This window comes from Lampetra fluviatilis, chromosome 14, assembly GCF_964198595.1.
Source record: "Lampetra fluviatilis chromosome 14, kcLamFluv1.1, whole genome shotgun sequence".
Lineage (NCBI taxonomy): Eukaryota > Metazoa > Chordata > Hyperoartia > Petromyzontiformes > Petromyzontidae > Lampetra > Lampetra fluviatilis.
In genome coordinates, this window is record NC_136288.1 from 11,945,933 (window position 1) to 11,968,040 (window position 22,108).

The 22,108-nt window shown below is 47.2% G+C and overlaps 1 protein-coding gene across 8 annotated transcripts in view; it reads right to left on the reverse strand.

Moving 5' to 3' along the window:
• Positions 1-22,108, reverse strand: part of LOC144935874 (protein 4.1-like) — a 123,290-nt gene that overhangs the window by 66,004 nt on the left and 35,178 nt on the right. For all 8 annotated transcript variants that reach the window (XM_078862717.1, XM_078862721.1, XM_078862720.1 and 5 more), the window contains exons 2-3: positions 3,016-3,225; positions 2,066-2,269 (exon numbers count right to left, since the gene is read on the reverse strand). In XM_078862717.1, coding sequence (XP_078718843.1) covers positions 2,066-2,269; positions 3,016-3,207 — 396 coding nt within the window. In that variant the 5' untranslated portion in view covers positions 3,208-3,225. The remainder of the gene's footprint in view (positions 1-2,065; positions 2,270-3,015; positions 3,226-22,108) is intronic.

Here is a 22,108-nt window from a genome sequence, read left to right on the forward strand (position 1 = left end):
ACTGCGCGCTCGTTATCCGCAATCCTGCTGCCTGAGGGTGGCGGGTTCGTGGATCGCGCTGCGACCAAGACCTTCGATTAGCACGGTAGGCTCCGTACGGTGCGAAAGAAGTTCAACATACGAATGAACATAGAAGACGGACAGATCTACACGGCAAAATAAGTGCCGACGAGTGGCAGGACAGAATGTAGTACTGAGGGAAAGCAGTATTAGCCGCAATTACAGGTCGCAATGTGATTTCAATTAATTGCGAACAACACATTTACAATTGCATTCGACTCTGGGTCTGGAAGGTAAGCGGATCTGCCTATCCAGAGTGCAAGCATTATTACATCATGTCGTGGTTTTCTCCAACTCATGAAAAAAAAAAACACTTAGAAAGGGATGGGCCAAACATCCCAACAGCCGGACCATGTTTAACAAAGAGGTTTGAGGATTCCATAACGCGTTGATGAGCAATCAAGACTTGCTATTGTCCTGACAGGGAAAGAGCATGCACAAGCAGTATAATTCCACCGACGTTATTGTAAAGGCACCGTTATTTTTAAGCAATGTCCTCTTTGACCTACAATTTCACACGCGACCAAATACCCCACCGCCCCAAAATCCATACATTCTGCAAAATATGCTCTGACTGCATTGATATTCTCCGTTGCGCCGTAACGGAGAAGTGAATCTGGGGATTCCGGGGTGCCCGAGGCAGGAGGGCCCAGTGTTTACTTTTAAGAGCCGTCATTAAACTGTCCAAACAATTACGAATTCTTCCCCTCACACGGGCAGTTACCCAGAGGCAGGGCGTGCGTGCATTCATCCTTCCCGTTGGATTCTACTTTTAAAAACGGACCCTGCTCCCACGGGATACGTACACACGTGCAGGGGGAAGGCGCGATGGGAGCGAAGGATTTCACGTGCCTCTCTGCACCACAAGTCCAAAAATATATTGGATTTTTGTAATGACTATAAAAGATTTTTCTTTTTTTCTTTTGTATTACCAGGTAAGGCAAACCAAGCTATGTAGCTCTTTTTCAGAAGCGACCTGGCTCTCACAAATGATAGCTCAACGAAGTGGCTTATCGTCGTGTGGAAATCTATGGCTGCCAAATACTCTCAAATGCGTGATGTTGATTCTAAACGTGGAGGGAAAAACGGGGGATCCCATCACCAATTATTGGACAGCAGCGCTGACAAATAAACTTGTTGGCCCGGTAAAACCGATGGGATTCATTCTGTAATGCCACCATGTGCCGCAGACAGAGGCCGAGACGAGCGGACCATGAAGCCACGAGAGAATTCGAAAACCCCTGCCCCAAATTGCTGCGGTACAGAGACACACAAAGACAAAAAAATTGCTACACCCCCATGTGGCCTGCGTAAGGCTGTTAGGGCAAGTGCTGTTAACAAGCACCTATGAAGTGTTGTGGCCGGAACCACACCAGGCCGCCTTTGTCTCCCCAGTGCTGATGTTAGGGAAGGCCCAGGCCACTTCAGAGAACTATCACCAATGATAGCCCAGGCTGGGAATCGAATTCAGGATTGCTAGATTTGACACAAAGTGCCCGAGCCACCACACTACTGCTCCTTCCCCCTCCAAAAACAAGATGGCAAAGAACTCCCATGTAGACTACACAGACGGTTGGGGAAAGTGCTGTTCGCGAGCACCTATGATGGCTGGTACGACGCACGAGATGGTGGTGACACAAAGACAAAGACCCTGCCCATATGCACAGACCGACACACACACACAAAGACAACAACAAAAAGTGCTGTTAGCGTACACCCGTGAAGGCCGGCACGGCACGGGTGGGTGCGCGGGTGAGCCAGCACCACACCTGGCCGCCTTTGTCTCCCTGGTGGCGATGAGGCCGGGTCGACCTAGGGGAGGCCCCAGGACCGGTTCAGATAATCGTCACCGGTGTTGGCCGCTACACTACCGCTCCCCGGGGCACGCGTGCACACTGGCACGCGCGTGCACCAGGGGGTCAAAGCACAGGTCAATCTTCTTGGTTCTTTCGGTAAAGTCACAGGTCAATCGTCGACGTTTCTCCTCCGCCCGAGGTGAGCTCACCTCGACTTCGCTGGCGAACTCCGTGCCGTCCAGCAGGAGCACGCGGAACGCCATGGCCTTAGGCTTGGGGGCCTTGTGGGGCGACCGGCTCGTTCTGCTCGGGGTGCCCGTCTTTTCGGACGCCTGCTCGTCCTCGGACAGGAACTGCTGCTCGCTTTTATCCCTGGCTTCCGAGTGCTCGGCCGCCTTGCCCTTCTTGAGTTGCTGGTTGGGTTAGGGGAAGGGGCGGAGGGGTACCGGTGGGTGAGACGTGGAGGGTGGATGCAACGCACAACGTGCTAGCGGGAGTGTGGTCGGTCGATCCCCGTAGCTAAAGCAATAAAGAAGATTGTAGCAGCCCGTAAGCAAAAGGTTGTCGACAAATAGTCCGTCACTGTCCTGGTGAGCGCGCAATGACTCGCCACCCCACGTATCTCCAGAGCCACAGTGTAATTAAAAACTAAAAAACTTACGTTTTAATTTCGACGGTCTCGTTAGCATTGTTTGTCGATTTCTTCTCTCCCATTTGTATGTAAAATTTGCATATCGTTCGCTCAGCTATACAGCTCTCTTTCAGAAGCGACCTGGCCACAAGTGATAGCTCAAAGAAGTGGATTATCACGTGGAAATTTATAGCAGCCAAATACTTAAAATGCACGATTCTGAATGTCGAGGGAAAAACCGGAGGACCCGGAAGAAAATCCAGGCGACCACGGGGAGAGAGAGACATGCAAATTCCAAATATACAGCAGGCGTCGGGGTCAAGCTCGAACCCCACGACCTCCTGTGTACCAGGTGAGTTAGTCAACATCTCGCCACCGCGGCGCCCTTGACGACGATCTGGGTCGCGATGACGATCACGACGACAGACGAAGAAAAGGAGATGTTCGTTCTTTGAGTTTACGTCGTCGATTTAAACAACATCGTGGGGGCAGCGGGAGGCAGGGGCAAGTGGGACGCGGGTGGCAAACCTCAGCGTCCGGTACCGCAGTGGTGGCGGCTGCGGCTGCGTCTGCGTCTGCGTGCGCCCCGTCCTCCACAAGTGGCTGCTGCTGCTGCGCCTGTTGCTGCTGCTGCGCCTGCTGCTGCTGCTGCGCCTGCTGCTTGGCCTCTTGTTGCTGCTTCTTCTGCTGCTCGGAGTCAGCCCCGTCCTCCGTCGTCATGACTTGACGCCGACGAACCTGCGCGAGCCGCGCGCACGAGCGTCACGTGGTGGGAGAGGGGGGGAGAGGGGGGGGAGAGGGGGGGGAGAGGGGGGAACGTCAAAGCCTCGTCCACCCACTGCCATCGCGCACAAGAGGCAAAGGTCCCCCGTATAGCCTCAACAGACCTTTTTGGGGTAAGTGCTGTTAGCGAGCAGCACCTTATGATGCCCAGCGTGGCACACGGGGGGGGGGAGGGGGTGGCCAGGACTACGCCCGACCGTTTTTGTCGTTCCAGTGGCGATGTTCACTACACAGCGCGCCAGGTACTCATTTAAGGCCAAATCGACCTAGGGGAGGCCCAGGATCAATTCAGATATTCGTCACCGTTATCCGTCGTGAGCAGGAATCGAACTCGGGTCGCCGGGTTCGTAGCGTGGTGCGCTAATCATTGCGCCACCGCTCCCCACTGCCATCATGCACACACACACACGTTAAAATCCCTTCCGACCTCTCCATAGCCCGTGTAGGCTTTGGGTTAAGTGACTCCAATTAAAATTGAGCAGCAAAGACAAACACGTGGAGAAATGAGAGAAGTGTACGTCTCATCCGTAAGCCAGTGCCGCACATTCCCAACTATCATGCACACCCTCACAAAGACAAAGATCCCCCCCCCCCCTTATACGCTACACGCAGGATGTTCAGGAAAGTGCTGTACACAAAATAAACAATTAATGTCAGCGCACGGCACAAGGGAATGGTAAGGTCAGTATCACGCCCGGACACCACCTCTGACCCCCCAATGCTGACGTGTACGCACTATAGCTGGTAGTCTTTGATGGGCGAGTGGACACATGCGATATACCCAGTGCAGGTTCTGAAGCCACTGAAGCTAGCCACGGTCGGGAATCGAACTAAAGCTGCCAGATTCGTAGCCCAGCACATGAACCACTGCGCCTCCACTCCCCACTCGAATACAAAGACAAATATCCCCCGTATAGCCTCAACAGACTATTGGGGAAAGTGCTGTTTGCGAGCACCTATGAAGGCCGGAACGGTACACGAGGGGGGTGGGGTTGCCAACACCATGCCTGGCCGCATTTGACTCCCTAGCAGCGATGTTTATAAACCACAGGAGGTACTCACTTGAGGCCAAGTCGACCTAGGGGATGCCCAGGACCAGTTCAAATAATCGTCACTGGTGCTGGCTGTGAGTGGGAATCGAACTTGTGTCGCTGGGTCCACAGCGCAGCGTGCTAACCACAACACTCTCGCTCCCCACGTGCGCTAACCACCACACTACCGCTCCGCAGTCACATACGCACGCACACACAACCAAACTTAACTTGGAACGGAACCACATCCCTCTGCATAAGACGCAAGACCCAACCAACACTTGAATTGGCTCTAAATAATGCTCGTAGCCTCGAATGCATCACTGTCACATTTCTGTATTATCGTGGGGGGGGTTTTCTTTTTTCAACCATTAGCACGTCCGGATAATGGTTCTCAACTCGGTAGTTTCAGACTGAAGTCTTTTGGTGCGAGAACAAAAAACGAACCCGCAACCATTGCGAGGAGCTGACACGTGAAACGCGCGTCGAAGCGCAGCGGAAGAGGTCGTCAAATCCGTCCCAGTAGCACCCAGTCTGGCGCACAATCCCACGTGCGTTCGCTGCGTGCCAACGAGCCGAAGGTAATTTCCCCATCCAAAAATCATTCAATTCGTCTTCTTGGTTCTTTCGGCGGTAAAGTCACGTAGAAGGGAAGTAATAAAATAATAAAAATAAAACATAATAAAATAATTCTCACGACGTTTCGGCCACAATGCAAGCAGCCGTCTGACGCTGTCGCCTCGACAGACCTGGTCTTCACCTGAGGACGGCTGCTTGCGTTGTGGCCGAAACGTCGTGAGAATAATTTTATTATGTTTTATTTTTATTATTGTATTACTTCCCTTCTACGTGACTTTACCGAAAGAACCAAGAAGATGAATTCCTGCAGTCACGAAAGCTTTAAATCGACATTCAATTCGTGTTCGCCACCCCCCCCCCCCCCCTGTTTAAACAGCAACAAGAAAAGCGCGAAGGTTTGGGACGGCGCTATCCCTCCGTAACGACAGGGCCACGAGTAACACACGAAAGGCGTCAACAAGAAAAAATATTCCAATCACGCACCGATTTCAAGATTCTTAATTTATCCCCCCCCCCCACACTGCCCACACTTTTCTTCAATGGGATTATTTCAGCTGTGAGGATCTTAGACCCCCCTTAAGTACAAAAAATATATAAATCTTCTTCCTTTTATCAGCCAAAAATTAAGTGCATGGTAAAGCAGTGCACATAAACCCCAAAGAGAATTACTTTCCAATTTGAATAATAAAAAAATGCACGTCGTATTTTTTGTTAATTACATTCCGCATATTAGTCGCCGTAGCTTCTTCAACACCAGAACGATCATTTGAATTCGTGGTTGCCAAGCACCCAGCCCAAAGGTCCCAAAAAAGGCCAAATAGCCAGTAAAAAAAACCTGCACTTTTACTGAAGTTGTGATTGATGAAGAGTTAATACGTCTAACCTTGACTTGAAGCTTTCGTGACTGCAGGAATCCATACTCTTTTGGTTCTTTCGGTAAAGTCACGTAGGTAGAAATTTAAAATAAAAAATTATATATCAGGTTCTTCCTGGTTCAGCAGTTCGACTGCCGGATTATTTTTCCCGCCCGAGGACGATCGCTTGTGTTGCGATCGAAACGTCGTGATGCGTTTTTATTTTATTTTTCTACCCACGTGACTTTACCGAAAGAACCAAAGAGTATAGTTTATACGGCTCTTTTCGAGCGACTAAGCAAGGTTTTTGTGCACACAACCTATGGCGAAGGAGGCCATGGGAGGGAATTTGACAGCGGAAGTGGCGCGAGGAGAGAAACAGCACGAGGAGCGCTGCGGGCGGTGGTGTGGTGGGGGTTGAACGCGGCAGTGGGTGAGATGAAACGGTGAGCGAGGGGCAGACAAGAGTCCTCAACAAGCGTGGGGAAATCAACAGGGGACTCTCCACTAAGCGCCGGGAACAGATGGTGCCCACGATGACGGCTGCTGGGATGTGAATTCGATGTCACAACCACATTGGCTTCCGCTGAACAACTTCTCAGAGCCACGGCCCAATCACTCACGTTGCTCCAACAATTGATTTACCAGTGCCACACGGGCTGGCAAATGGTCACAATTGTTTGTGTTTGAAAGAGTTTACCTCTAGAATACTATTTTGTAAGACAGCAAGGTTGCTGCGGTCGCTTTTCATGAGCAAGATGTCGTTAAAAAAGGGTACAGGAGTACACTGTTGACAGAAAATGTAGTTTTTGATGGAGAAATAAACAGCAAGTGTGTCTATCAAAACAGACAATATGTACGGTAAGATTTCTGACCGAGGCCCCTGGTGCATAGCAGTGGAAATGCCACCCCAGAGGGCACCGACAAAACCCTCTTGGTCGCTCATGGGCTACAGATTGGCAGTGCCACCGTCTCCCCACGACAGAGGGCAAATCCAGTCCAGGCGGGACTCCCTCCCGTTGACGACCCGCGCGACGTCTCGGCACGAACCGATTGGGGTCGCCTCGGACGAAAACAGCCGTGAGAGGACTACCGCCACCTTCGCCCACCTCCCCACCCCACCACCCACCACCCCGGCCAGCCGGCGCCAGCTCCCGTGGGGCTTTGTCGACGCAAACCAGGCCCACTGTCCCGGCACGAACGTCACCTGGAGAAGAACCGCGACGCTCTGCGCTCCGCACCCGCCGCAGCGATGCTCCACGTGCCCTCCACGTGCCCTCCACGTGCCGCTGGCAGATATAGATTGTCACCCCTAAACTCCCGAGCTGTAGACCCCAAAGTGCCCGACCCTGCCCACTTATCCAGTTACGGGATTGACCCCCGCAGAGATGGGGTCAACTGGATTGTGATGGGGGTCGAGGCGGTCCCTCCGACTGTCGTGATGAGGTCAGACCAGTGCAGGAGATAGAAACAAAAAAAGGTAGAGGTGCAGCCCTGCAATTGCTTGCTCATGCAGCTGCTGGTGGAAGGGCCTCTTACCAAAGGAAGCTCAAGGGAGCCCCCCTCTAAAGGGTATTTGACCTACTAGTCCACGCTGGCAGGACATCTTGGAAGAGGTGACAGTACTCACACTTGACCCCGCCACACGTGACCTGCCGATCGATTTGCTCATTTGTACCGCTGGGTGGACAGAAGGTGCCGTGTTTGAGGATTTGAGAAGCTCGCCCCATTGTATCAACGGCAGAGCTGCGAATCATCGCACTGCGGCATGATCAAGATCTCGGGCCTAGTGTCCGTGTGCAGACGCTCCCGGCTTTGCTCGTGCGAGCACCGACCCAAGATCGGTAGCGGGGGGCCACCAGAGCCCAGGGCAAGAGTATCGAGAGGATCGTGGGGCCACATGAAGCCACGGCGAGCGTTTACTCCGCGAAACAATGACAAGTTGACAAACGACATTACCCGTCAGCGCCGACACCCACCCGTCTGCCACGAACCATTTTTAAACAAACGCCCGTATTAATGTCCCCTCCTTTGTGCGGGAGCGAGGTCTCCATTTCAAAAGGGACGGCGTCGCTCAAAGGTTTCGCCCATCCGGCAAGAGCGAGCACAGTGACCGATTGAACATCTGCATTGCGTGCACGCTGCCGAGTCCGTAGTGAAGCGAGGAGACAGAATTTTCGTTCGCTCATCGCTACCACAACCAGAAGCTGCACCTGGAAATACACCAACCCCCCCCCCCCCCACATCAGTAAGAATACATCAATAAAATATTCAATCCGTTTCAGTTTTATCGTTAAATTCATAGAGGCCCGAAGTGAAACGTTTTGGCAAAATTGGAACGTTACATGCAATGTATCGATAGCAGTGGTGCAACGGTGAGTGCACTCCATTGTGAACCGTTCGATCCGAGTTTGTATTCCCGGACACATCTGACATTGTTGGCCTTCAGCCGGCAGTGGCTCGAACATGACCGATGATTACAAAATCGTGTTTATAGTTATTCGTAGAAAGAAAAAAAAACATATATTAGGTAATTTAGAACAGCGCAGTCACGTATAAAAAAGCATTGCAGAACGAATGTGAAATATTGCCGCTCCTGCCACGTATGTGCATGTGCGCTCCGAGTTAAATAACAATCACGTGTTAAGCTTGCAACGGATTATCTGCTCGGCCAGCCTCGTAGCAAAAAGGGGTGCCCGCCTAAAGTTTCATGAGCGGTGTTTACCCAGGGCTCAATCTGTTAACCCCCCCCCCGCTTCCACCACCGACACATTTTGCATACAAATGCAATCATGGCCCTACATCGTCGCGCGAGCCAGTCCAACATAACAGAGGCTGCAGTGATGCATTAATGTGTTATGGCAGAAATGAAATCACTTGGTTGTGCAGGTCAAAAAAGAGTGGCAGCAAAAAAATAAATAATAACACAAACCCCCGAGAATAACTCATTTTTAAAACTTTGCACGAAAGGTAAATTACAACGCGCAAATCACGCTCTCTGGATTTGTTTTTCCGTTGTTAAAAGTAATGTGTTTTTGTTAATAAAAAAAAATCCTGGTGGTACCCAACGGGATATTTTGATTCCCTTGGATATTTCATCAGTCGTGGCCAATCCACTGCTGGATAAAGATCTCCCCTAGCAACCACCTTGATCCTGCGACGTAACACACGGATATCACCACCGAACATACCTCTCTGCAAGCCGTCTGGGCGAGTAATGACAGGAGGCCAAAAATAACAACAATTACGCCCAACTCATTTTGAAATTCCCCCTAAAAAAGGTACCTTTTTTTTTTACATTGTCACAAAGCATTCATTTCGCCCCAGCACGAACGCTGATGCAGAATACCGCCTGAAAAAACCCCATTATATTTTTTTCGTAGCCAGACATTTTAAATGAAAATTTTAAACCCTTCGACCAATCATGCTTGAAAATAGAAAAAAACTTCGGCAAACTGCAAACAAAAGATGTAAAAACGACTACATGAACAAATACCTTGGACCCCATCTTTGCTGCCGACTGGCGCTGCACATGGCATCGTCGGTGGCCACCTGAGGCTGTGTGCTCTGTGGAATTGCTGGCACTGTGCGATTTTCTAGCTGATCTCCCCTTTTTTCTGGAGGTAATTCGCGGACGACTGCTCAGAAACGCACCAACGCCACCCAACCGCCACTCCTGCCGCCCGTCCCCCCCCTCTTCGCGATAGAAAATACGCCGCGTGTTGAGCTCAAAACGTTAAAGTCTCTTTTTCCTTGAGTCTCCACAGCAATGCTTGTATCTGGCCGAGAATCAGTGTGGGGTGCCTTTGACGGGGAGGGGGAGAAATAGCTCGGAGGAAATTTTCCAAGTATTCCGGTTTATTTTTGTGCAAATGGACCGGGGACTTTTGGTTCCAATAGACGACAACGTGCTGCCCCCCCAAAAAAAGCCAAAAGGAGGCCGGGATTTGTTTTCGAAAAGAGCTGCAGCGTGGCTTCGTTCCAACTACCTGCCCATAAATCGCCCGAACCGCGTGAAGTTTCGCACAATGAGAAGTCCTGAAAATTAGCGCCCGTTTGTACGCTCGCTGTGACAACGCCGGGTGCGCGCACGGGAATCCACGGACACTCTCCGGGCCAGGACAACAAACCAGTGTGCCGGTGTTAACGTATCTGGTCCCGACATCGTTCGAATAAAATAAGCCAAGTGACTTTCAGCGCTTGGTGGATTATTGCATCGTGTGATCTTGAAAGCACAGCGGAGGCTCAGGGGTGACCTTCGTTCAGCAGTGGATAGACGACGGACGATAATGATGATGAACGTAGCATTCTTAATCAGTGTAAACTTATTATGCATGTCCCTTTATGTAAAGTAATCAACACCCTCAAGGCAGGCTTGCAAGTTTAAAAACTCCAGGTGTCAAAGGTGGCCTTGAAGAAATCTAAATTCATGAACATCCGTGACAAACATCGCAATAAAATAAGTATATAAAGACACATTTGAGTAACTTCGCATTCTTAATCAATGTCATTATCAACGCACCCGGGACGGAGTAGCTTGCGGGAGGTCCCTCTGCCCACAAACAACAACAAACACTCTTAATCACAAACGCCGCTGATCACTTCCTCCAAGATGCCCCCCACCCCACCTATTACAGCCTCACTTTCAAACGCAGCAGCAGCAGCAGCAGTCTTTCCGCAATCAATATTAATCACCGGACAAACCCTCTGAGCAAACGTGCAAGAGCCATCCGGATTGATGAAGAGCTCCCGGCTCTCGCGTTTCGCTGCCCGGCGCTTCTCAGAGACTAGCGCGGGCTTGACATAATATTCTATCTTAATCAGTCCGTTTAGCGTGTTTTGATTGCCATCCCTCCAGCCTGGCGCGCACGCCACGGCAGCCGGGAGTCCATTCATATTTACAGACTGAAATTTCGGCGTGAATTCGCGATTCGCCCGCATGTTTGCTTTTCATTATTGCGCGTGCAATGTCAAGCCCTCGAAGTCAAACGAATCCAAATACTTAAGGCACACTAAGGAGCAATATCTGTATGCTTAGGCAGCGTTAATCTTTCTTGCCGGCATTTCGCGCTTAAATTAGTTTCTGTAAGATGGATGCTCGTCTCCCTATACCTAGAAAACACTGCAAGGCTGACAAAATAATAATGATTTAAACTCAGACGTAATAACATCCAAGTTGTGATTTTTTTCAATACCATTATACATTTTCTCAGCACGTAAAAGTGTTGAATAGTCCAAAGTGCTCCATAAATTATGCATTCGGCAAAATAGCCCATTTCACTGAGCATTAGTATTTTGCAAGGGATAAGCTAATTTAAATGATGCCAATTTTTTCCCAACACTATATCTTTCCAGTGCCCTTTCTGAAAGCGGCACAGCATTGAATCTGTGGCATTTCTGAACAATAAATTCTGTTTACAAATCCCTGCCGGGGCTATATATTTTCCTTTTCTGTGGGCCAGGAGCGATGTGAGTCCGTTGACATTTAACCACGACCCCTTGCGGGACTTGGGTCACGAATGTTTCCACTGCTGAGCGTGAATTCCACGGGACCAGGAGGTGGACCTTTCTCTATCTCACAAAGCACAGCATTCGCTGCAAACACAGCGAGCGATCAATTGAGCAAGTGCCCACAGGGATTAATTTTTTCGTGGAAAATTTGAATTAAAATGTGCAACGGCGTATGGCGAACTATACGAGCATATTGAATTTGATTTATGCCGACGCCTACGAATTATGGTAATTACGATTCAAATTAAATCATTCATTATCTGTGCCTCTCAGTTTAATTTGAATCGGCGGTCCTATAGCATACGTTTTCTGTTTCGTATTCCATGCCTCAACAACTCAATCAGGCACTAGTCACCCCACAGCCTTACGACGAAACGTCAAAATACCGCAAAGTCCAAAATTGTTGAAGCGTTTTGTGGCTCTCTGGCGTGTTATGGGCTTGTACTGGGCATTTGTCGGCATGGTGTCCGACGTTTCACACCACGTGCGCGGAGCTTTTTCAGAAACTGAATTCACGCAATCCATATAAACATCGGGGAGGTGCTGTATATCCAGTACCACTGTGGAAACCTACACAGCAGTAGTATCCTGTATTGCGCCTGAAAATAGATTTCACATCGTAATCATAGTCACACTACACGTAAAAGATAGTGATAAAATCTATCTGTAAAAAGTGCCTTTCATCGAAATATTACAAAGCACCGTGCACAGGAACAATTCACACTCGATTTACAAAAAACGGATCGCCCAGAGCAGTGCAAATATGTATGCACGAGGAATGTCTACAGATTATATCTGGAAAATGACGTCTAAAAAAAAATTTGACATCCAAAACAAATATTTTTCAGGGTGATACGAAAGACAAAAGAGAAGTTACCAAAATGCTCTCACTTTTGCGCTTCTCCTCCAGAAGGTGTCACATGGCACCGGGTTAGGTAATGCACTTCTTACGCACCGTACCGTAGCCAACCCTACATCGCTATTGCAAGACAATTTAGAAGGCGGCAGCAGCAAATAACGGAAATCATCCAAAAGTCTGGACATCCCCCAACAAAAATCTTAAAAAATGTCTTAAAAGGTCTAAATAAAACATCTGAAACATTGAAATCCGAAGCTCATCCTTGGCAATGTAGCGAGACTTTAAAGCGATACACTCATTTGCATCTAACGCATGTATTTGACAAAAAAACAAATACAGCATGCCGCATGTAAATATCGCTTTAAAATAAACAATGCTGGGGAACATTTAACTTTTTTTTTAAATGGTTCGGATGTTATTTTTTTCCAAGAGAAAGTGCGTTGGTCCTGTGCAAATTAAAGAGCACGATCTGTCTACAGAAGTGATTTCCTGCCATTGAGAGGGCAATATCAGTATTCTGCCGGCGTTCCCCTGGCAAGAGACGTGTGCACAAAGGACCAATTTAACCCGTGTAGCAGCAATCAATCAGCTCTTGGCTCCTAATTGAGCAAAAAAAAAAAATCTCTGCCGATATTATAATGCGATCATTCCCACCCGTGCGACCGTTTCTTCGGCATAAAGGATTACACAAACATGCGCACTGTACGGCACACACGTGTAAAACGGCGTCGTAACTAGATTCATAATCAACGGCCTTCAAAACAGCCCCGTAAATTTCCTTGCTGGGAAAGAATATAGACAAGAGGGCATGCGGTACTATATAACGGTGTTCATGGCGAGATGGCTGGAATACCTCTGCAGGTAATCGATGCATTGTGGGCTCATGCTTGCATACGTAAAAATGCTTCCATCAATTTCGATTTAAAGCTTTCGTGACTGCAGGGATTCATCTTCTTGGTTCTTTCGGTAAAGTCACGTAGAAGGGAAATAATAAAATAATAACATAGTAAAATAATAAAAATAAAACATAATAAAATAATTCTCACGTTTCGGCCACAGGACGGCTGCTTGCGTTGTGGCCGAAACGTCGTGAGAATTATTTAATGATGTTTTATTTTATTTATTATTTTTTTATTTCCCTTCTACGTGACTTTATCGAAAGAACCAAGAAGATGATTCCATCAATGTTTGTGTGAACACAAACATTCACCGTGAAGCTTTACCGACTAAACTCTGCCAATGTTACCAATGGCGAAGCTTAATCTGTATATTGTGCACTGCGATTAAACACACATTTTTAATAGCAATTAATGGTGGCACTCTTCACCCCCATCCTTGTCACAATTCTATACCAGTATTTAATTTTAAAAGCTATTCCTTTTTTTTTACAGTGGATAACTTAGTGGCCTCTAGTGGCTGCAAGGCTCGCATGAATCCACTACATACCTAGTACAAATTGAACATAACCGATTCCTACACACGTGGCGATTCGATGCAGATATTAATATGATCTTATTAATCTGTTGCAATTGATTAATCAACACTTCATTAAACCCCTAACTAATAATAGTAATTAACTTTGCGTCTAACCATCCAAACTCCGTATCGCGTAAGCAATAGTTCCCCTAAGGGATAGTTTCTCCTTGGCAGTATCCCAAAGCCAGGGTTTAATCTCATGTTGCTCCAAGTTACGCCATCTCTTGGAATCCGCACAACTGATGACCCAGTGGTAATACCTGTTGCCTCACAGCAACAAAAAGGGTCTGGGTTCGATTTCTGACGTTGACGCCTTTCTGTGTGGCGGTTGTACAATTTCCCCACCGTTCTGCGTGGCGTTTTTCTCCGAGTTCTCCGATTTCCTCTCATTGTCCCCAAACAAACAAAAAAAGTCAATGCGATTTCACTGATATTTGCCAAAAATCATCCCAAATGCTGAAAACACACCTGTAAATTACTCAATTTGGATTATACAAAGTGCCTCCCACTGCAGACACTTGGCAGGATCCTCCAAAAAAAGAGTCTTGAGACTCAGTGAGGCCTTAATGGGTAAACAAACATGACAATACAATACCATGAAATCACCTTCCAGAATTAATTTTATTGCAAACAATTCACTGCGACAGCAGCACCGGCGTGCTTACGGGTCGTGCCGCGTGTTAGTCGGCACGCGGCCCCGACGTTTCGCGCAGCGTGCTGTGGGGCGTTCAGTTCCTTAAGAAGCTCCCATCCGGGGTTGGGGGGGGGGGGGAGCGAAACGTCGGATGTTAACGCCGAACGCGCGGCACGACCCGAAGCCACGTCGGAGAGCTGCGCTGCACGGACGCGAGAAACCGACACGGTGGTGTTTTTATTATTTCTAGATTTGAAGCTTTCGTGACTGCAAGGATTCATATTCTTAGGTTTTTTCGGTAAAGTCACGTAGGTAAAAAATTAAAATTAATAAAAGTAAACGTCGTGATTTTTATTTTATTTTTATTTTACTTTTATTAATTTAAATTTTTTACCTACGTGACTTTACCGAAAAAACCTAAGCATATGTTTTTATTATTCTTTGGGATGTGGCCATCGCTGGGTTTCCAGCCTTTACTGCCCATCCCCTTGGACTGCCGCAGCCCTCGTGGTGAAGGTGCCACCCACACGTCGCTGTCTGCCAGGGAGATCCTGGATTCTGACCCGGCAACAACGACGACGTCGATGAAGGAGCAGCGATAAATTTCCAAGTCCGATAGCGCCGCGGCTTGGAGCGGAAGTAGGAGGTGGTGGCATCGTTGGAATTCACGAGGGTTACAATTTCCCCCCCCCCCCACCACTGTCCCGGCTCCTGCATGAAGCAGCCAGGCAATTTAGGCAGGCAGCCACCGGATAGATTGTTTGCCCATTATTGGTGTGTTGTTGCAAATGGTTGTGCCGTTCAAATGGCTTGGTTGGCAACCATAGAGCTGTTACTACGTTAAGAGTGAAAGCAACGGTTCTGAAGAGCTGATGTCGAGTGCTGCGCCTTTCGACAAACCTTTATTTTCAAACGGATCCGAGATGTCATCTGCCGGGTGGGGGCCTAGGAGCGGAAGGTTCACTCGACGTCGCAATTCACACGAGTAGATCAAACCCAGACCCGGAGCCATGCTCCGCGGGGGAAAAAAAAAAAATCTTCTAAAAAAAACACGAGACGATTCTTCGGATGGATGGCCGGTTTTTTTTTTTGACAGCTTTTATAATTTATAGCGGCAGTCCTCGTGGGTGAAAAAAGTATACGGTGAAGGCGCAACCCTGCAATTGCTTGCTCACGCCACTGTTGGCAGAATGTCCTCCACCAAAGGGAGTGCGAACAGAGACCCCCCCCTCCCCTCTTCTAGACGTTATTTGGCTCGCTCTGTCACGCGGTCCGGATGTCTTGGCAGAGGAGGATTACCTACATTTCACCCCACCGCACGTGGCCAGCCGATAGATTAACCATGAAGTATCCATCTTCTTGGTTCTTTCGGTAAAGTCACGTAGAAGGGAAATAATAAAATAATAAAAATAAAACATTATAAAATAATTCTCACGACGTTTCGGCCACAACGCAAGCAGCCGTCCTCAGGTGTATTCTCGACAGACCTGTTCTCCACCTGAGGATGGCTGCTTGCGTTGTGGCCGAAACGTCGTGAGAATTATTTTATTATGTTTTATTTTTATTATTTCCCTTCTACGTGACTTTACCGAAAGAACCAAGAAGATGAATCCCTGCAGTCACGAAAGCTTTAAATCGAAATTTATGAAGTATCCATTTATACCGCTTGAGGTAGAGAAGCGGGGGGCGGGATTTAAGAAACTTAAAACTGCTGCGCCTGGTGACGGAGTTGAACCGGCGACCTCTGGCTTTAGGGCGCGTTGTGCCAACCCTGGGGGGTTGGTAACCGAAATAACAAGAGCAGACATTTTTTTCTAGAATCCGGTAAACAACTCACCACGGGGTGACCAGCCCCTCCCCACCCTCCCCACCCAGACCCTTTACACCCTCCCCTCCCCACCCAGCCCCACCCTCCCCACCCAGCCCCTCCCTGCACGACTGACGGACGGACACAATAATCCCCTGTGGGCTGGTGTAACCAGGAGGTTCCTACCAGTAAAACAGTGGTGCCCTTATAAAACTCAATAATAAAAACATATGCTTAGGTGACTACGAGACTGTGGCCCTTGAACAATGTCACGAGGCAGTCCTTAAAAAGTCGCAAGTCGCCGACCCCTGTGCTAACCAACACGCCATGCAAGAATCCCGCTTTTAATAAAAAAAAATCATACATTTTTTAGCTATTTTTGTTAAATTTTGAAAAATGAATGTGCTTGTTCTCAAACCGACCTCTCTATATCATTGACAATTATTATGTTTCACCTTAAAATCACATTACAGTCCCGTTTCTTTTTGTCTTGCCAATTATAAAAATAATCACTGAAACCTACGCCACTGACCAGAATTATGACGAATTACAAAACTATATATTTAAATTGCGTTTGACAAAAAACAGACGTGGGATTTTCATCACAATCTATCTTCAAACACACACGCCGAACCACAATTAAAATCGACCTCCACTGTGAACAGTGCAGTCCATCTGACTTTCTCAGCTCTACTGTAATAATGCAAATTAATTTAGAAGAAAACAATGCATTAAACGGTAAACATTGCAGATGTCATCAGCCATGTCACGTTCACTGTGGCTTGTAGGGAGGGTTGTTGGCCTTCATGAGGCAGGATGTGGTGACGGCTGCTATTTAACAAAGGGGTCCCCGGGTAAACGATTAATCGGCACCATTAACTCATCAATTCATCAAGGCAGCTCTACAAAAAGGAGGCCACGCCAATGGGCCATAGGCGACGCTCGCTGCTTCAGCCTCTCCCTCTACAAGCAATCCTGAGCAGTCTCTTCTAACCATTAACTATTAACTATTTTTATATGTATTTTACCAGGTAAGGCCCACCGAGCTTTTCAGCTCCTTTTCAGAAGCGACCAGGCCACAAACGACAGCTCAACGAATCGGCTTATCACGTGGGCATTTCTGGCAGCTAAATACTCCCGAAACGCACGTTTCTAAATGTGGGGGGGGAAACCAGAGATCCCAATGAAAAATACACAAGATCACGGGAGAACGTGCAAAATCCAGACATGCAGGCGTCAGGGTCGGATCCAACTCATGGACCTCCTGTATACCAGGCGGGGTAATTCAACATCTCAGCCGCTCCCTCTTTGCACTTTCGCTCGCCCGTTGATGTCACTTTGGGTTCAACATCCACCTCCCACAGTGCCCCGTTGTTGCTCAAGGAGTGGTCCCTGCATACAGCGCCAGGGAACAAAGTTCACTGGACTGTTTTACTGGTAGGAACCTCCTGGTTACACCAGCCCACAGGGGATTATTGTGTCCGTCCGTCAGTCGTGCAGGGAGGGGCTGGGTGGGGAGGGTGGGGCTGGGTGGGGAGGGGAGGGTGTAAAGGGTCTGGGTGGGGAGGGTGGGGAGGGGCTGGTCACCCCGTGGTGCCCTTATAAAACTCAACGTTTAACCTACTCACGCCGGCTTGTGCCCGCCCTCACAGTCGGGCATATTTGCGGAATACACCACGCCGCCGTTGACCCTGACCATTGACCGAGCACCCAACGTTCCTACCAGCTCCCTCCGCAGGAATGTGTTTAGCACCATTGTTTTCCCCAAGTCTCGTCAAATTTTCTGCAATAAGTTGAAACGGCATCTAGAAATGCAACACGTAGGTTTGTGCGACCATTATTATTTGCAAAACGCAACACATTCGTCAATAACACTGTGGCCTTAAAAGGAAAGATATACAGTGATTCCTTTACTTACGAACATTCGACTCATAAAGTTTCAGAGATACGAACAAGCCTGTCTGCCTGTTCGGACCGAAAGTCATAAGTTCAACTGCCGCGCAATAGATTGACAAGGTGACATCCACATCTGCAGAACGTGAAGAACCAGTGGCATCTATATCTACAGGAGATGATACAACTTTTAAAGCCATTTCCCGTGTTTATTGTACATGCCGTACATCACGTTTGAGATCGACAGGAGTAAAGTTGGACTTACGAACACATCGACTTACGAACAGAGACCTCTATAACCTAACTCGTTCGTAAGTAGAGGACTCCCTGGATATAGAAGGCGATGTTTCTTAAAATGGCTCTTCCTCATAGCACCGAAATGCATAGCACATAATTATTCATGTGCCAACGCAGCAGCGTCACCGAATAATTCGTTTAATATAATATGTAGGTTTGCACTGTCAATATTATACTTATCTGACCCAAAAAAACAATTATGAATCAGTATATCAGAAATGAATCATAATTTATTTCATGATTAGATCACATAGATATGATTTTCATGGTCTACGACACCGTTTGGCTTGATATGTAGGCGCCCTAACCCAAAAACGATTATCAATTGGCATCTAATTAGCACTAAAGTGCGCCGTTAACAATTTACATGCCTTTACCAATCATTTTGTTCCATTTAATTTATGAATGTTGATGTTGCCGATCCACCTGTAATAGCTGGCAATAATGCCCCAATTGAAAATGTTATTTTTTTGGCGCGTTCGTACATTACCTTTCATTATCTAAAGAGTCAAATATAGTCAATCGACCGCTGGATAAGTCACTCCACACACCGTGTGGGCTACGAGGTTTGCACTGCATGCGGCCGTGGCCATGCAACACAAACTAACCTAAACTATATTTCGATGTAAAGCTTTCGTGACTGCAGGGATTCATCTTCTTGGTTCTTTCGGTAAAGTCACGTAGAAGGGAAATAATAAAATAATAAAAATAAAACATAATAAAATAATAAAAATAAAACATAATAAAATAATTCTCACGACGTTTCGGCCACAAAGCAAGCAGCCGTCCTCAGGTGAAGAACAGGTCTGTCGGAAAGACAGACGGCTGCTTGCGTTGTGGCCGAAACGTCGTGAGAATTATTTTATTATATTTTATATTTATTATTTCATTATTTCCCCTCTACGTGACTTTACCGAAAGAAACAAGAAGATGAATCCCTGCAGTCACGAAAGCTTTAAATCGAAATTTAGACGTACTTTGTCACATTGGTCAGTGCAGATGGGTGAAGTGTGGGGCCCAGGCCGAGTTCTGGTGTGCTGACCTCTGCACCGCAACTCGCCAACTCGCCACACCTTCATTATTATTACTGTTACGCAACATTATCATAAAAGACAACCGACAAAAAAAGATGACGGAACTTTGGCACGGCACGGCACGCGCGCTGTTTGCTTTAAAACGCCTCGCGATTGTCATTTTAAATACGAAATAATTCAAACGTTCACTTGTGAATAAAATTAGTCGCGAAAGCCTACGTGTTAAACTGACGTTCACTTGTGTCGCTGGGACCACCGAACAAGCTGCCATGGCATTCCCCACGGTCGAGCGGCGTTTCTGTTTTGGCGTGGAGCAGTGGTTCTTAACCTTTGCTGCAGCCTGGCACCCCCACCCCCCCCCCCCCCCCCCCTCTTAGGTTCTCAGTCATTTAAAAAAAAAATGTATAATGTACTTGTAACTACGTGCCCGTGTTTAATTTGTGTTTTCGATGATTTAGCTTCTAAAAAAAAAATCTGGCCATGTCTCGCGTCCCCAGAAGGGGCATCTCGCGTTCACAGGGGGTGCGTGCACCCCAGATTAAAAACCAGTGCAATGGAGGGTTACGGGAGGAGAATCGAGCAAGAGCAATCAGCGAGCCCGGCGCCCTCAAGAGTTGACAATCCCAAAAGGCTCAGAATGGGCTATGACCGCCGGTAACGTCACGTGCAAAAAATGCAGTCGGTTGTGATGAAGATAATTTTGCATGCATTTGACGACAAAACACATTAACTGCGCATTGCTTTATCTGTTTAAGTGGCTTAAAAAAACTAAAAAGCCGGTTTGCATTCGGAGGTTACCTGTGTATAATTCAACGCAAATTACCGTTAGGAAGGGGTTTTAATGCACCTATGCATCATTGTGAAAGCTATGAATGCTGTGCAGGGACGATAACAATTGTCTCTACAAAAATGTAACCCAAATATTTAAAATGCGTCCAATTTTCATAACCTACGTGGGGTTGCGGCGTAAAATTTTTACAAGGTGGAACTAAGTTTCACCCCCCGCTGACCCACACAAAACAATTTGAGAACAATTACAATCTAAATAAATATTTCCTGCTAATTGCACAAATACAATACTTCACATCCCAGTCAGAGCTTCAAGAATAATACAATTATTCCGCCACGCGCTATACTCTAAAACGGCATTTTAACGAAGGCAATTCGAAATGCGTTACCACTCTCGTCTTAATTATCTGCCGTACTGAAAATCAACGTCCCAATTCTACAACGCCATAATTAGTGCGGCAATAACTATAATAATAGTACTCTGTCGTTCTTTCGGTAAAGTCACGTAGATAGAAAAAAACTAATAAATCACGACGTTTGGATAGCAACACAAGCCATCGAAACGTCGTGATTTATTCGTTATTTTTCTATCCACGTGACTTTACCGAAATAAACAAAAAGTATGAATTCCTGCAGTCACGAAAGCTTCAAATCAAGATATAATAATAATTGTAATTAATAAGAGACTGTTTTTTTCAAATGCTCGATGTTTGAACTACAAAGCTGAAGTGGTTCAGACGGTCACACGCGGAAGCAATAACCTGGGCACGCGCGCACACACACACCGCCGCCCTTATTTCCCATTTACTGCTACATTCGCTCGCAGCTTTGAATCTCCCCATGAGCCTCAGCAGAGAGCTCAAACCGACCACCATTTGGGAAATTATGGCCTCCTCTGCACAGTGAAGGCAGTCACCGAGATCCCAGGTCAAATTTAATCCATGTAATCTACTCCAACGCAGTCACTTGGACGGAGGGACTGAAATTATCCGGTGGTCTCGCGCTTGTACTTTCTCGGTAAAGCCACGTAGGAAAAAAATTAAAATAGAAATTAGTAATTATTTATTAATTTAAAAAAATTTTACCTACGTAGGTAAAAAATATAAATTAAAATAACGTGTTAATTATTAATTAAATTTTTTTTACCTACGTGACTTTACCGAAAAAACCTAAGAATATGAATCCTTGCAGTCACGAAAGCTTCAAATCTAGAATTGTACTTTCTCCTCATGCACGGGTCCCTCACTTGACTCTGAAATAAAATACGAGCACGCACGCTTAAACGAGTTCCTTTTTTTGTCTCCTCACGACGACGATGCCGTCGTACGCACGGACGATGGCAAACGTTCACGTGGTGCTCGCGTAAACAACGACGCGTTAATTCTGTCAACGGAAATTACTTTCGCGCACGATGCCAACGCCGCCACCGCCGCCGCCACTCCGGCGAGAGAACGCCGTTCGTCGACCGGAAACCCCGGGGTCAGAACAGCGACTCTACCCAAGAACTCGTCATTTTTACTTTGCTCAAATGAACAATGGACAGACGTCGCCTCCAGAGGGTCAGATGCTCGGGACGAGTGCGTTTGCTTACTGGCAGGATTATGAAGCCACATTTATTTTGGCTCGTCAACATCGCACCCAAAAAATATACATATATAAAATATACTTAAAACATTATAGATAGGGGAAAGATTTGTCCAATTCTCATTTCCAAGTGACATTTCATTTTTTGTTGCGGTCGCCGATGTAATAATTCACAAAGCGCTCAATAACACGATGAGCGACGGAGTTAAGCGTTGATGTAAGGCGTGACAGAAGTTCGGAGGCCCCGTTAACATCATTACCACACAGTATATACACATCTCATTGCTTTACAGTATATATCAGAGCCGTCACATTTAAAATAAAGAAATAATCAGGCACGAAAAAATATATACCATGAACCGCATCATGGAATGCAATTACCGGAGCAGCTCAGCGACACGTTTGTGTTCGTCGCGTTTGCTCGTTACCACCCCCCCCCCCCCCCCCGTGGGAAGAGAGGCGGTAAAATATTAACCCGTAAAAACAAAGT